Source organism: Sceloporus occidentalis, unplaced genomic scaffold (assembly GCF_023333645.1).
Source record: "Sceloporus occidentalis isolate IW3139 unplaced genomic scaffold, rSceOcc1.0.p SCAF_3, whole genome shotgun sequence".
NCBI lineage: Eukaryota > Metazoa > Chordata > Lepidosauria > Squamata > Phrynosomatidae > Sceloporus > Sceloporus occidentalis.
In genome coordinates, this window is record NW_028316983.1 from 194739663 (window position 1) to 194754355 (window position 14693).

The window sequence follows — 14693 nt, forward strand, 5'->3', positions numbered from 1 at the left end:
TCCTGCTTCCTTTCAGACTACAACTCCCGGGATGCCCAGAGGCTGCCTTTTCAATCGAGGGAGGTAAACGCGGAGGCGCATTGCACCTCGGGAGATGTAGTCTCTCATCCTCTTCATTGTTTCTCCTTGTTTCCCAGGATCTCAAGCTTCATCCTCCTCCAATAGGAGCAGGACTAAGAAGCATGAGTTGGTGGTTATAGTGTGACTCTAACAATCTGTGACTGCATCCACACTGGAGAAATAACCTGGTTTGGCAGCGCTTTAACGCCTTGTCTGGCTCAAGACTATGGAATTCTGGGAGTTGGAATTTGTTGTGGGCCCACAACAAACTCCAACTCCCAGAAATCCATAGACTCGAGCCAGGAAAGAGTTAAAGCGGTGCCAAACCGGGTTATTTCTCCAGTGTGGATGCAGCCTGATTGTTGATTATCACCTAGTTGTCTCTGCTCTGGATATTGTTAATAATTGTTAATTATTTAATTTATTAATGGTTTTAATAATTGATAATTTAATTGTATTTTCTTATTATTGATGGGAGGGTTAGGGAGGGGGAAGGTTATAATGTTTTATATGATATTGTATTGATGTTGAATTTTATTGTAAGCCACTTCATTCAGAGGAGCGGGATATAAATAAATTTATTATTAATAATAATAATATTATCTGTTTAAGACAGCGTTTGTAGCCCAGGGGGACAAGTCATGGTCCTCTTTTCCCAGGGCCTGTCCTCCACTTCCACCTTCTCTCCAGGAGTGGATTCCACAATGTCCTCCACTGGGAGCACACATTTTATATTTCTAGGAGCGTTTTTTAATATTAAAAATATCTTTAATATGTGGTTGTGTCCTCTTATTTATTTTTTTGTCCTGCTCCAAACGGAGGACCTTGTGAAAATCCTGGAGAGAGAGAAGGCTGAAATGGAGGATATGTCCTGGGATTGAGCCTGGTCATTCTGAGCTAAAAACACTATCAGAAACATAAAGCCACTATCATGAACATCATCATAAATTCATGCTCCTTCGTCCTGTTCCTAATGGAGGACTTTATGGAATTCCTCCTGGGCAGAAGATTAAAATGGAGGACAGATTCTGGGAAAGGAGGACCGAGTCTGGCCATCCTGAGCTAAAAACACTGTCAGAAACATAAATTCATGCTTCTTAGTCCTGCTTCAAATGGAGGAGGACCTGTGGAATCATTCCTGGACAGAAGGTTGAAAAGGAGGCCATCTGGTCACTCTAAGGGGGGGGGGGGGCATCTAAGCCAAAGGAAGACTTAAAGGAGAAGTATGGGGGGGGGGGCATTGTATTCCATATTACCATGTATGGATGTGAGAACTGGACAGTTAAGAAAGTGGATAGGAAGAGAATTAAAAGATATAGCCATGAGTGGGCCCTTGTTATCCACTGGGGTCTGGTTCTAGGACCCCCATGGATAACAAAATCCATGGATGCTCAAGTCCCATGCAACATAATGGCATAGAAAATACATGGCAAACTCAAGGAATTTATATATATTTTAAAGCATTTTCAAGTCGAGTGGTGTATGCTTGAATCCGTGGCTAAAAAAACCCGTGGATAAGGAGGGCTGACTGTAATTCATTTGCGATGTGGTGCTGGAGAAGAGGTGCTAATGTTACTACAAACAGCCAAGAAGTTATACAAATGGGCCCTAGAGCACAGCAATCCAGAAATCTCTCTGGAAGCCAAGAGGCTTTCATACTTTGGCCACATCATGAGGAGGCATGGCTCACTGGGAAAACAAACAAACAACAATGCTAAGAAAGGTGGAGGGAAGCAGATAGAGACAAAGGCCACATGCTAGATCAGTGGTCCCCAAACTGGGCTCTTTAAGGGATACACACGCTGGTAACCTCATGACTTGATTTCTGCAATGCGCTCTACATAGGGTTACCTTTGTGCCTAAGTTGGAAACTTCAATTAGTTCAAAATATGGCAGCCAGACTGGTCACTGGGAGATCTAGGGGTGGCTGTATAACACCGATTTTAAAGTCCCTTCACTGGCTACCCATTAGTTTCCGGACACAGTACAAGGTGTTGGTTATGACCTTTAAAGCCCTTCATGGCTTGGGCCCAGTTTATCTACGGGATCACCTTCGTCCATACAATCCACCCCACACACTTAGGTCCTCTGGGAAAAATCTACTGCAGCCAGCAAAAACTAAGCTGGCTGCGGTTACCCAGAGGACCTTCTCTTCCGCTCCCAAGTTATGGAATGGCCTGCTGGAGGGGACCTGCTATATTACTAATCTTGACAGTTTTAGAAAGGCAGTCAAAACCGATCTCTTCCGACAGGCCTTCCTGGATTAGCATCTCTGTCTTGTCCGCTTTGATAATCTTAACGGTATTGTTTTATTGTTATTGTTTATTATTGCTGTGATATTCGGTTATGGTGGGTGGGTGGGTGGGCTGGTTTCTGGGGCGTTGTGTTTCATCATATTTTAATGCTTTTTGTTATACGCCGCCTCGATCTCATTGGAGAGGCGGGGTATAGATAAATAAATAAACATGTAAGGAGGGAGGGGAGGGGGGATTTATTTATGTTGTACGAATTCATCAGAGTTGTATGGTGTTTTGTTTGCGTATTGGATTTATTGTTGTATTATTGTATTGAACACTTGTCCCTCCATATTCGCTAGGGTTAGGGGCAGAAGACCCCCATGAACATGGGAAATATCCCAAATAACAAAATGTTTTTACCTGACAGGACACCTCTCTAGGAATCTCTAGGTTTCCATCTAGGTTTATTATTATTGTTTATTGCTGTGATTTAGTGCTTAGGTGGTTGGATTTATGGGGCATTATATTTTATTGTATCTTAATGGGTTTTTTTTAATATTGTCGTGAGCCGCCTCGATCTCATTGGAGAGGCGGGGTATAAATTATTATTATGGACTTCAGCTCCCAGAATCCCAGGCAATTGGCCACCATGGCTGAGGCTTCTGGGAGCTGAAGTCCAAAAGAAAATCTCTTTGGAGGGGGGACCACTGTATTCTATATTAAGGAGGTCCATGGGTATGAATTGGCAGGACCTGAGCAGAGGGGGGAGCCTTGGAGAGGTCTCGCCATCCTGGGAGTGGGAGGCTTGTGTGTGTGTGTGTGTGTGTGTGCTTGGAGAGAAGTGAGGGGCTGCTGAGGAGAGAAAGAGAGGCAGAGAGAGAGGGTCTCCATTGGGAGTTCTCGCGAGATCTGGGGGCTCTCTGGTGCGGGTCTTGCCCGGGATGGAATGTTTGGGGGAGGAGAGGGGAGGGGGCCGGTCGCCATTCCCCGGGCGTGACGTCACAGTGCATTGTTGTGACTCGCGGAGCGGAGCATCCCTCAAGCTGTCAGCTGCTGGGGCCAGCCAAGCCCCCCTGCTCTCCTCTCCCGTCCTCTCCCTCCCTCCTTCGGGGAGGGGGCGCCTGGCAAGTCCACGTCATCCTATCATTGTCTCCTGTGCGGGACCCTCGGGCTCCCTCCCCTCCCCTCCCTCCCTCCCTCCCTCCCCTCCCCCCAAGAACACCGTCTCAATGAGATGCAAACATGAAAGACAAGAGGAAGAAGAAGGACCGCACCTGGGCCGAGGCGGCCCGCCTGGTAGGTGTGCCTGCAGGGCGCTGGGCTGGGCATTTCACACGCCCCCAACACCCCCCCCCCCCCCAGATATAGATAAAGATCTATACACAGAGGGAGAGAGAGAAAGGGAGAGGGAGAGCCCAGCCCTCCAGCCCCTGGGTGACTCCTGTGGAGGCAAATGTTGCTGGAGAGTGGGAGGGCTGGCTGGGTGTGGGACCCCCTGTCCCCCCCCCCCCCAGAAGAAGGGGCAAGGGCTTGGGTTCCTTGAGGGGGGAGTTGCGGGTTGGGGGCAGCCTCCACACTGATTTAAGAGAGCATTTTCCTCCCCTGCCATGACTGCATGCTGTGGAATTCTGGGAATGGTCGTTTGTTGTGGCACCTCGTTTGAGAGCACTTTCCCCTGCCATGGTGCCACAAAAAACGACCATTCCCAGAATTCCACAGCATGGAGCCACAGCAGGGGAGTCCCGCATCCCTGGGTCTCAGTGTGGAGCCACTCCCCTCCTCTATTGAAGCCCTCCTTATCCTTGGGTCCCATCCCACCTCTGCCCTGAGCCTGGACTGCCAGCCCATCCACCCATCCCTCCCTCCCTGCCTAGGGCTTCTTCTCCTTCCTCACCCACCAAGGCTGGCCTCTGTATATCTCTGTTGTGACAGCAGTCCCCTCAGACCCTTCATGGGGAGGACTCTCTCTGTACTCCTTTCATGCCTATGTATTGGCCAAGAATAGGGGTATTCCTTCCTCCCCTCCTCCTCCTCCCTTGTGTGTGTGTGTGTGTGTGTGTGTGAGAGAGAGAGAGAGAGAGAGAGAGAGAGAGTACTTTCTGTATAGGGAATGCTTTTTGTAGTTGTGTGCGTGAGTGTCTGAAGTTCAGGTTAAACCCCCCTCCCTCTTTATGTCTGTGGGTTTATACTAAGGCGTATATACTGTGGATATATACTAAGGATTAGGAGTTTATCACACCGGGGCTAATTTCGGCATTAAAGAGCGATTAGAGCGCATTTAAAGCATCCCACAAATGAAGTGGAAATGGCGAGGAATTGCACGAATGACGACCGTACGCAGTTGCGCAAAGAAAGTGGATATCGGAAATGCCTTGTCGCTGAAATCCCAAAAGTAAAAAGATGTCTGTCGATGCTTCTTTGCGACCACTTTAATGGCGGGTTGTGTGCGAAGTTGTTTCGCGCAATTACATGATTTTTTCCTGGGTATTCGTGGGATAAACTCCCGATCTCCTCAGTGTGATAAACTCCTAAGTAGCATTTGCTCCTTTTTACTACCCAGAAGGGTCCTTTATGTATAAAAGCCTGATACTTTTCTGCAGAGAAAAAGAGAGTATGTTCATGGGCAAAATGATCGCGGGGGGGGGGGGGTGTCCTCTGTTTCCCACCTGTTTAAATGCAACCAAGTAATCTGAAACTGTGTCCACATTTTCGGGGGGCATGTTTATGTTACATGTGGAGGGATTTTCCTGCCCACCCTAGGTTTTTATGTCCACCCTTCTCAGAAAACAGTCAGCTATCCTTTCCCTCAGAAGCCCATTGTGTTTCCTAAAGGACATCAGTGACCCATCAGCAAAACAAATATGTCTGTTCTTTCCTCCTTGTTTCTCTCTGTGTTGTTGTATTGTTGTGGTGCATTCACAAGTGGTCCGCTCTTATCATTATTTTCACAGAAGTAGCCCTGTTAGTCCTTCACAGCATAATTATATGGCTTATATTTAGCATCAGGATCCTGTAAATCAAGGCAGCAAATCCTTTGTTGACTTCTTTGGAAGGAAATCTCGCTGAACTCAGTAGTAGACATGTGTAGGTTTCCCCTGTGGGAATGCTATACGTAGCGCAGTATCCTTATGTACAGGACTCTGTGTGTATTTTGTAAAGTATTACTCTACATTCAGGGAGGATTTGAAAGATCAGCTCTTCACTTTTGACTCCCCATAACAGCATGCTTTACCCATTCCTTTCGATACTTGCCCAATTTGTCTGTGATAATGTTCATTTTTTGTTGTTGCTGTGTCATGACTGCTACAGAGCACATTGTTTTGATAATGTATTTTTTGTAATGCAGTCTGTAGGGGTGTAATAAGGCACAGATCACCTATATATAATTTATGGGAAAATGTTATACTACAGTCATCAGTGCAAGGGTAGCCTATGCATCATGGTGCAGTATAAATTTGAATTTTTTGCATTTGCCATGGGCGGGTAAGGTAACTGCAATACACCATAGGTGTGTAACAGTGAAATATAAATTTATGAGGCAATATGGGAAAGCATGCAACAAAATGACAATGCAGTTTTATTTACACTTAGCTGGGTTAATATCCCATTGGAATGTGGGACTTGTTTCTGATAAAGATGCATAAAATGGACTGTGCTGTAAATTGTGCCACTGTGTTTCTGTAATTCCTTTGAAAATGAGTGAATACATGGGCATGGATTATTAGATACTGCCAGAATGTACTCATGGATGAATATAGTGACTATTGGTTGTACTTAAGGTTTTTAGGCCCAAAACACAGTGCAGAAATAATCCAATTTGAGACTACTTTAACTGCCCTGGCTCAGTGCTAGGGAATTCTGGGAACTGTAGTTTTATGAGACCTTTAGCCTTCTCTGCCAGAGAGCTCTGGTGCCACAATAAACTACAATTTCCAGGATTCCCTAGCACTGGGCCAGAGCAGTTAAAATAGTGTCACACTGAATTATTTCTGCATTGTTTTGGGATCTGAGTTAGAATCATAGAAACTTGGAGTTGGAAGGGACCACAAGGGCCATCTCTTCCAACCCCTACCATGCAGGAATACACAACTAAAGCACTCCCAGACACACAACTAAAGATACCCATCCATCTGCTTAAATGCCTCCAAGGAAGGACAGTCTAACCCTCCAAGGCAATCTAGTCCACTGTTGAACAACTTTTACAGGGGAAAAAAAATCTTGCTCATGTTTTAGTGGGATTGGTTTGTATGAAAAGAAATTGAAATGCACTTGAATAACTGGTTTATCTTTGCTTTGGAATGGTACAGATTAAAATCAAAAACACCCGGAGAGTCATATGCACCCCATTTCTGCCTTACATGCTTTTTCATGTGCCCCTGACAACTCTAGTTGATAATGAGAAAAAAGTGCTCAAGAAGATGGTTATTTGTGTAAATTAAGAACATTTGACTCTTTAACATTTAACTCTTTAAGATATGGTCCTAATGAACTGGTCAAGAATTAGGTGCAATTTGTCTCCTTTGTGCTTCACAAAATTTCTTTATGGGCAGAATCAACTTCATTCTGGATGACAGTAAGGCTGTTTATATTATAGTATGGGGTACTGTATGCAGTGCTATATGGATCCAGCTTTATGGCTTGTATTCTGGGCAAGTCCATCTTTTACCTCCCATTGAAATCAGTGTACAAGCTAGTAATGATATCTGTGGATTTCAGTGGGGTCTAAAGGTAACTAGGGGGCTGTACAGATAGCCCCTAAGGGGCGGTGGGATGCTGGCTCTTTCCTAGTTGGATCGGGGCCATGGCAGTCACATGCCATAGCCCTGAACTGGCCTTTCTGCTGCACAAAAAAGAGCTTCAAAAAGCAGTTCCTTTTGCACCACGGAAAGGGCGCCATAGCCACTGGCGCTGTGGCTCTTCGGCACTCCTTTGGTGCAGCACGTATAGTACACACTGTGCCAAGAGAGCGCTGTGACGCCTCCTGCCATGCAGTGGGGCATGTGGCATCATGCTGGCATGGGGGCGGAGTCAGGGCACACATCATGCAGATGTCACACCCCCACTCTGCCCCAATGCCAGCGTTTAGTGCTGGTGTGTCAAGGCTGTAGCTTCCTCTGAATTGATCTGTGTGAAGCTACATCTTCTAGGCACAGAAGTTCTTCCATGCCTCCACTCGATCAAAAAATATCATTTGGTGTGGATCCACTCAGTTGCTATATACTCTGGGCCTGCAAAGCTTTCACACTTTTCTGTGCTCTGCTGTTCAGTTTCCCCATAGTCATCCAGTCTCCAGCCTGTAGTAAGTGGACTCCAGCAGTCAGATTTTTAAAACCCCATAAAATCTTCTCACTACAGATAGGGTTGCCATATCCCACCTGGGGGCGGGACTTTCCCGGTTTGGGGCAGGGCCACACAGTCCCGCCCCAGTTTGGCCCCACCCCGGGACTCCCCCCCCCCAGCGAGGCCCTGGAGGCAGCTCCACCCCTCCACATGGCTGTGTGCCACCCTCCCCGCCTCCCTGCCTGGGATAGCCTAGAGAGCAGTTCTTCAGGAGACCTGCCACTCAGAGTTATTGCAAGCCCACTTGGTATATATGTCTTGCAAAAGGCATTACTTTCCAGGTTACAGTGAGAAAAAAAAAAGGCCGTAAATCATTCATGTTTCACTGGGAGTCTAAATGCCTCATCTTTTAAATGTATACCGCGTCAATATTCTTGTAATTCTTTATCACAGGATCGTTTTTGAGGCCCTAAACACCTTTACTTGTAATATGCAAATGTCTCCCAAAGCTGACCAATGGGAAAGAAGCAATCAGCCCTCCACTTGGGTTGGTTTTCAATGGCTTGGAGAAGGAAGAGATTTTGCCTTGCTTCTAAATAGGAAGGGCTTTGGGGTAGCAAAAGGCTGCAGAAATAGTTTGACCCCCCCCTTAAACATCCATGGCTCAGTGCTATGGGATTCTGGGAATTGTAGTTTCTTGTGGCACCAGAGCTCTCTTGACAAAAGGAGGCTGAATGGTCCACAGAACTACAGTTCCCAGGATTCCATAGCCTTGAGGAGGAGGAGGAGGAGGAGGAAGGGTGCCTTGAAGGGCAGAATTGGGGCAGAGGAGGAGGAGGAGGAAAGCTGAGTCAGTGGCCATTAGGTCTGCCTTGTTTTTTGGGGGTTTTTAAATTATTTTAAAAAAATATAAAATACTTATTTTATTTTATTTTATTAATTTTTAATTATTGCTTGTTTTATTTTATTTTATTAATTTTTATTATTGCTTGTCTTTATTTTATTAATTTTTATTATTGCTTGTTTTATTTTATTTCATTAATTTTTATTGTTGCTTGTCTTCATTTTATTAATTTTTATTGCTTGTTTTATTTTATTTCATTAATTTTTATTATTGCTTGTCTTTATTTTATTTCATTAATTTTTTATTATTGCTTGTTTTGTTTTATTTCATTAATTTTTATTATTGCTTGTTTTTTATTTTATTACATTAATTTTTATTATTAAATATATACACCCCTGCCTTGTTTTTTATTTTTATTTTTCATTATTTTTTATTATTAAATATATGCAAGTGCATTTTTTGCGTATTTATGGCGCTTTGAATGCTAACAAGTCTGCCTTTCCTGGACAATTATAGTGGTGATGATGATGATGATGATGATGATGATGGTGATATTGATATCAACAAGCCTCTGAAGCACGGCCAATGTAACTTGCTGTGATTTTTACAAACTCATGCGCGGTGAAGAAAAACCACAGTCCCTTGCCCAAGTACACTTCTGAGAAGTAAAGTTGAACACGAGGGCAAGTACATTTCTGCCATCTGTCTAGGAATAATGCCAAAACGTCCTCCATTTTGATCATGCCTAAAAAACATGCATTTATATTAACATTTAAAAAAAAACCCTCAATTTTTTGCATGTCCTCCATTTTAAAAAAATGTGTCCTACATTTGAAAATGTTGCCCTACATTTGTCCTACATTTGTCCCGGTTTGGAGATCCTGACTTATGGCAACCCTAAGTACAGAGATTGTGTATTCCTGCATGGCAGGGGGCTGGAGGATAGTCTCTTGTGGTCTCCTCCAGCAATGATTCTATGATTTTAGGGAAGGCTTCTGACCTTTGCCTGAAAAAAATAATATGCAAAATAGTTTGTGTGCCACAGCTCCCCTTTGCTGGGGATGTGTTCCCCCTTTAATGTTCTAGTTTTTAAACTCTGAAAGTGCAAGACCTCATCCAAATTGTATATTGTGCTATAGCTAAAGGACTAGTGGTTTTCTTACAGACTGGCATTGCTAAAAGAGGTTGCCTAGTGAAGCCAGAGGTAATGCTATAATTTAGTGGCAGAACACATGTTTGATATTTGTGAAATTCACTTACAGTCCCTGCAGTTTCCATTGAAGGGCTCATGAGTAGAAGAACTGGGATGTGCTTATGCAGAAGTAGGAACTTGGTTGCCAGTCAGGTCTGGAAGATTGGTTTCATTCAGTTCATAATTTGTCTGCATTGTACAGTCCTGCAATAAAACATCCAGCAGACCTATATCCCCATATACTTTTTTGATATACAATATAAGAGAGAATGAGAACCAGTGTGGTGTGGTGGTTTGAACATTGGACTATGACTCTGGAGATCAGGGTTTGATTCCCCATTCCGCCATGGAAACCCACTGGGTGGCCTTCAGTGAATCACACACTCGCAGCCCCAGAAAAAAGCCTGATAGACTTCACTTTGGGTTGCCCTAAGTCAGAAATGGTTTGAAGACACACAGTGACACCAAATAAGAGAGAATGCAATGTGGACATCTAGACATCAAGGGTGTACATGAAGTTTAACTAGACTCGTTTTCCCCTCCCCAGCACAAGATAGGATCCTTTATATTTAATCATTTTGACAATATGATAGGGATGGCAGATAGCAGTGGTACTCAAAGTGGTGGTCCCTGAACTGGTGCCATTCCCTGGCATTAGTTGTTGGTCCCTGGTGAGTTTCCCAGAGAAAGAAAACCCAGTTGTAGCCCCTGGGCACAAATATGATGCTGATCCCTAGCACAATGAGACAAAATAATTCCTGATCTCCCACATCTGATCACCTTAGAAGCAGTGGTATATAACACTGCTACCATTGGGTCTAGTTTTGTAGTTGTATTGGGGAGCAATCTACCATATTCTGAGTTTAAATCACTCTATAAAGTGCTTGTGGTATGTGTCTGGTGGTTTGTTATTTTTCTCTCTAGAGGTTCATCAATAATTTATTTCAGGACCTATTGAAACAATTTCTATTCTGGTGACAAGAAAACAGCTTGGAGACTGATATGTTTTTAAGCAACGACTCCTGTGATCAATGCATGCACTACCAGATTATATGAGTACTGAATTACAGTACAAGTCATCGATAGTGCAGACTATCAGCCAAATTAAAATACTCTTGTCTACTTCATCCTCTCTCCCTTGCTCCCTCCCTCCCTCTTTCTGTCTCTAACTCAAAGTCTTTTCTTTTCCATTGAAAGCTGCCCACACTTACTAGAATGTTAAAGGGATCAGGTAGTAAAAATAATACTTATACTTGTCAGAGCAAGTATAAGTATGCTTTTGACATGTGTATTTTAATACATCTTTAAATGTTATACAATATTTTTTTCTGCAGGATCTACGACAAAAGCGGGCAGCTGCTGAACATTAATCTAATTTTTCTGTGTGCAGTCTGATGTCTTTTTTGCTCCACAGTTCCCAGTGACTAATAGATCTCTTCCTTTTATTCTCTTTCTTGTATTCTTCCCTGATATAGGATTCTAGTGCCCTGCAAAGTAGGCTTAGGTCTAATCTGCATTATAGAAATAATGCAGTTTGACAGCACTTTAACTGCCCTAGCTCAGTGCTGTGGAATTGTGGGATCTGTAGTTTTGTGAGATATTCACAGCTCTGGTGCCACAACAAACTACAAAACCAGGATTCCAGAGCATTGAGTCAAAGTAGTGTCAAACTGCATTATTTTCACAGTGCAGATGCAGGCTTAGTCTTTATGGCTTTCTTTTGAATGTATATATACCAGAGCTAAGGCAGGAGTTATAGTACTAACATAAGAAACCAAGTCAGTTCGACAAGACCATCTTGTCTTTAGAAAGTACTAACTTTGGGGAAAAGCTGTAGATCAATGCTAGAGCCCATGCTTTACATGCAGAAGATCCCTGGCTCAGTGCACAGATTCTTCAGGTAAGACTAGGAAAGACCCTTCTCTGAAATCGTGGATAGCCAGTGCCTGTTAAAACGCTTTTGATGTTGCGCAGCGAGTGAGGCAACAAGTCAACGTTTGGCACCAGATTTTTCACCTTCGTGACTGTAGTCAGCAGCTTCTGAACTGGAGAAACACCTCTCCCTTTCTCAATGAGCAAAGAGACACTGTACACTTCTCTCAGATGAGGCTTTTATTCTTAGAAGAAGTTCCACTGAGTACAACAATATATACATCGGCACCATCCACCATCCACACTAGTAGCAACCCCCTCTGAGATAAAATGCTCGTCACTACTCTGGCAAAGGCTCCGTGAGGCCTTGCCTCTCTCTCTGGTGTCACAAAGAACCTGGCCACCCTCCTGAGTGACTTTTCAGACTGGCAGCATCCTACAGTACTTTACAGCACTTGTTGACTATCTTTTTGATGTCCCTTATAAATGCCTAATCATTATGGCTCTCAGTAACCCTTTTATGCCTGGTTACTATTAAAACCCACACTGTACATTTTCCTTGTGACTCCCAACACTCAGTGTAAACAGTTCAGAGCAGGATGGATCAAGGGTTTAATAATAATAATAATAATACTGTTTATTTATAGCCCACTTTTCCAAGGAGATCAAAGCGGGTTACAACAGAGGTACTAAACAATGTACAATTTGCAACAGTATCTACATTATAAAATTTAAAACAAATACATCAAACATTAAAAACCACAACAATAACTAGCTTAAAAGTGCTAGTGTAACGGGGAGAGAGCAGATATCACAACGCCTAGGGGAAAGCCTGTTGGAAGAGGTAGGTCTTCAGCTTCTTCCTTAACAGGTCAAGGGAGGTAACCGAGCGGAGCTCGCCGGGAAGAGAGTTCCAAAGCTGCGGGGCAGAGTTGAAAAACGCCCTCTGTGCAGTCACAGTGTACTTCGTATCAAGAACCCTCAACAATTGCTTCCCGGCCGATCTGAGAGCGCGGGGCGGATTATATGGGGAGAGGCGGTCCCCCAAGTACCCTGGGCCCAAGCCATTTAGGGCTTTATAGGTAATAACCAACACCTTGTATTGGGCTCGGAAGCGAATGGGCAGCCAATGAAGATCTTGCAGAATAGGTGTTATGTGGCTAGTCCTGGGGCATCCAGTGACTAGCCTTGCTGCCATATTCTGCACTAATTGAAGCTTCCGGGTTTGGTACAAGGGTTGCCCCATGTAGAGTGCGTTACAGAAATCCAAAGCAAAGAATTATAAAACCAAGAGAAAGCAGAGAATGGTAAAAATAAAGATGGTACCAAGGTGCAAGGAGGACAGGGGCACAATTAGGAAATGAGGTTTGAAGTTGCATGCTACTGGTAGAAAGGATGTGAATATACCTTTCTTCTTCAATCTGTTCTGCCAAATATAACTCATATCAGCCCCGGTCATTATGCTCAATAGCTGAACTCAGGCAGTTGTGAACATCTGGAATCATTATGATGGCAAATTTTGGTCTTTACCCTGCAATGTCAGTAGTTGTAGTTTCTTCAAACATTACAGTGGGGTCTTGAAGGATTATATAAGTTGATGCCCAGCTTCATATAGGAAAAGGCAACTGGTCTTTTAGAGCTCCTGGAATCCCTTAGGCAACTATGGCTTTGTAGGTCAAAATCTATAGAGTTAATATTAATATTAAAGGTACTAGTAAACCACAACAAAACTGCATGTAAATATCATACCATCATTAGCTATTTGACCTTCTCAACTAAGAATAAGCCCAGTACATTTGAAATTGCCTGTGGTGGTTGCTGCGTTGTGGAGAACCTGATGACAGCAGCAGCTACTATCGAGGCATTTATAGATGAAGTTATTATATTCAGCATCTCTTTGATGTCTGATCAGCACAAGTAGCTGTTTTCAACACCTTTATTATTCATTTGTTTTATGGATTTTTATCCTACATTTCTAAACAACTGCTTCCCGAGTGGCTGTCATTCAGAATGATAATAAATTAAATAAAACATGCATGTTGATAAATCAAAACAGATAAAAACAATCCATTTTTTTTAAAAAAAAGATTACAATGGAAACATAAAAATAATTCCACAGGAAGTTGAAATGCCTAAGAAAATTTTAAAAATGGTCTTTGCCAAATGTCAGGAAGACATAAATGAGTGTCAGGTGAGCAGACAACTGACTTGTGCCAACTCTTGGAGCAGTAGAAACTAGTGTTTCCTGTGCCATGCTAGTGTTTCCAGTGCCATTGGGGCAGGGAATCCACTCTGGATTGTCATCCAGATTTTAACAGTGCTATCCAAGGTGCTGAATCTCATCCCCAAAAATGGGTCCACATTAAATCTGCAACCAGATTCACCATGCTACAGACATCTGTGCTACTAGCCTTCTCTGTAACATCATGGGTTTGACTGAGCCACTTGGCACACAACCAGAAACCTCTTGATCCATATTTAAATTTCTTACTTTTTGCACTTTTCACTTCATATCAAGAATTCCATATAATTGCCCCAACACTCTTGCCTCTTCATGTCCCATTGCCCTTTTCCCTCTCCTACCAAGTGTTGAGCAACATAAATCAGTCAATAAAATTAAAGTTTTTACACAGATTGAAATAATATTTTTGGAAATATATTCACTATTTGTGTGTTGTTATTGTTGTGAGTTACTCATTAACATTTCTTAATACTCATTGTTAACAAGTGATGTTAGTTAATTCAGTTAACATATTTTTTGGTTTTTAATTGCCCTCAAATGCATGAATGGCCAACATTGTTCCCAAACCATGTCCAAATGGCCCCTAAAAGCCAAGTTTTAGAAATAACAAATAAATGCAATCAAAAGCACCAGTCATTATTTTATTAACAAAATAATATTGTTATATCGTTGTTACTCCCAAAGATAATATGTTGCCCTCAGTTTGCTACAAGCAAATCTGAGTGTACACACCAGCAGTAATACAATGGCCCTTGGTATCTAGTGGGGTTTGGTTCCAGCTCCCCCCCCCCCCCCCGATACCAAAATCCGTGGGTGTTCAAGTCCCACTAAATACAGCAAAATGGTGTCCCTTATAAAAATGGCAAAATTAGGTTTGCTTTTTGGGATTTATATATATTTTTAAATATTTTCAAACCATGGATAGTTGAATCTGTGGATACAGAATCCATGGATATGGAGAGCCGA

The 14693-nt window shown here is 43.0% G+C and overlaps 1 protein-coding gene across 4 annotated transcripts in view; it reads left to right on the forward strand.

Moving 5' to 3' along the window:
• The first annotated feature begins 3353 nt into the window (after positions 1 to 3353).
• The window catches only part of ASXL3 (ASXL transcriptional regulator 3), a 157228-nt gene continuing 145888 nt past the window's right edge, over positions 3354 to 14693 (forward strand). For 3 of the 4 annotated variants that reach the window (XR_016280618.1, XM_089517241.1, XM_089517243.1), the window contains exon 1: positions 3354 to 3593. Coding sequence is in view for 2 of the 4 variants with exons in the window: in XM_089517241.1 (XP_089373367.1) it covers positions 3540 to 3593 (54 nt within the window). In the remaining 2 variants the exon portion in view is untranslated. The remainder of the gene's footprint in view (positions 3594 to 14693) is intronic. The other variant, XM_089517242.1, reaches the window with a different exon arrangement.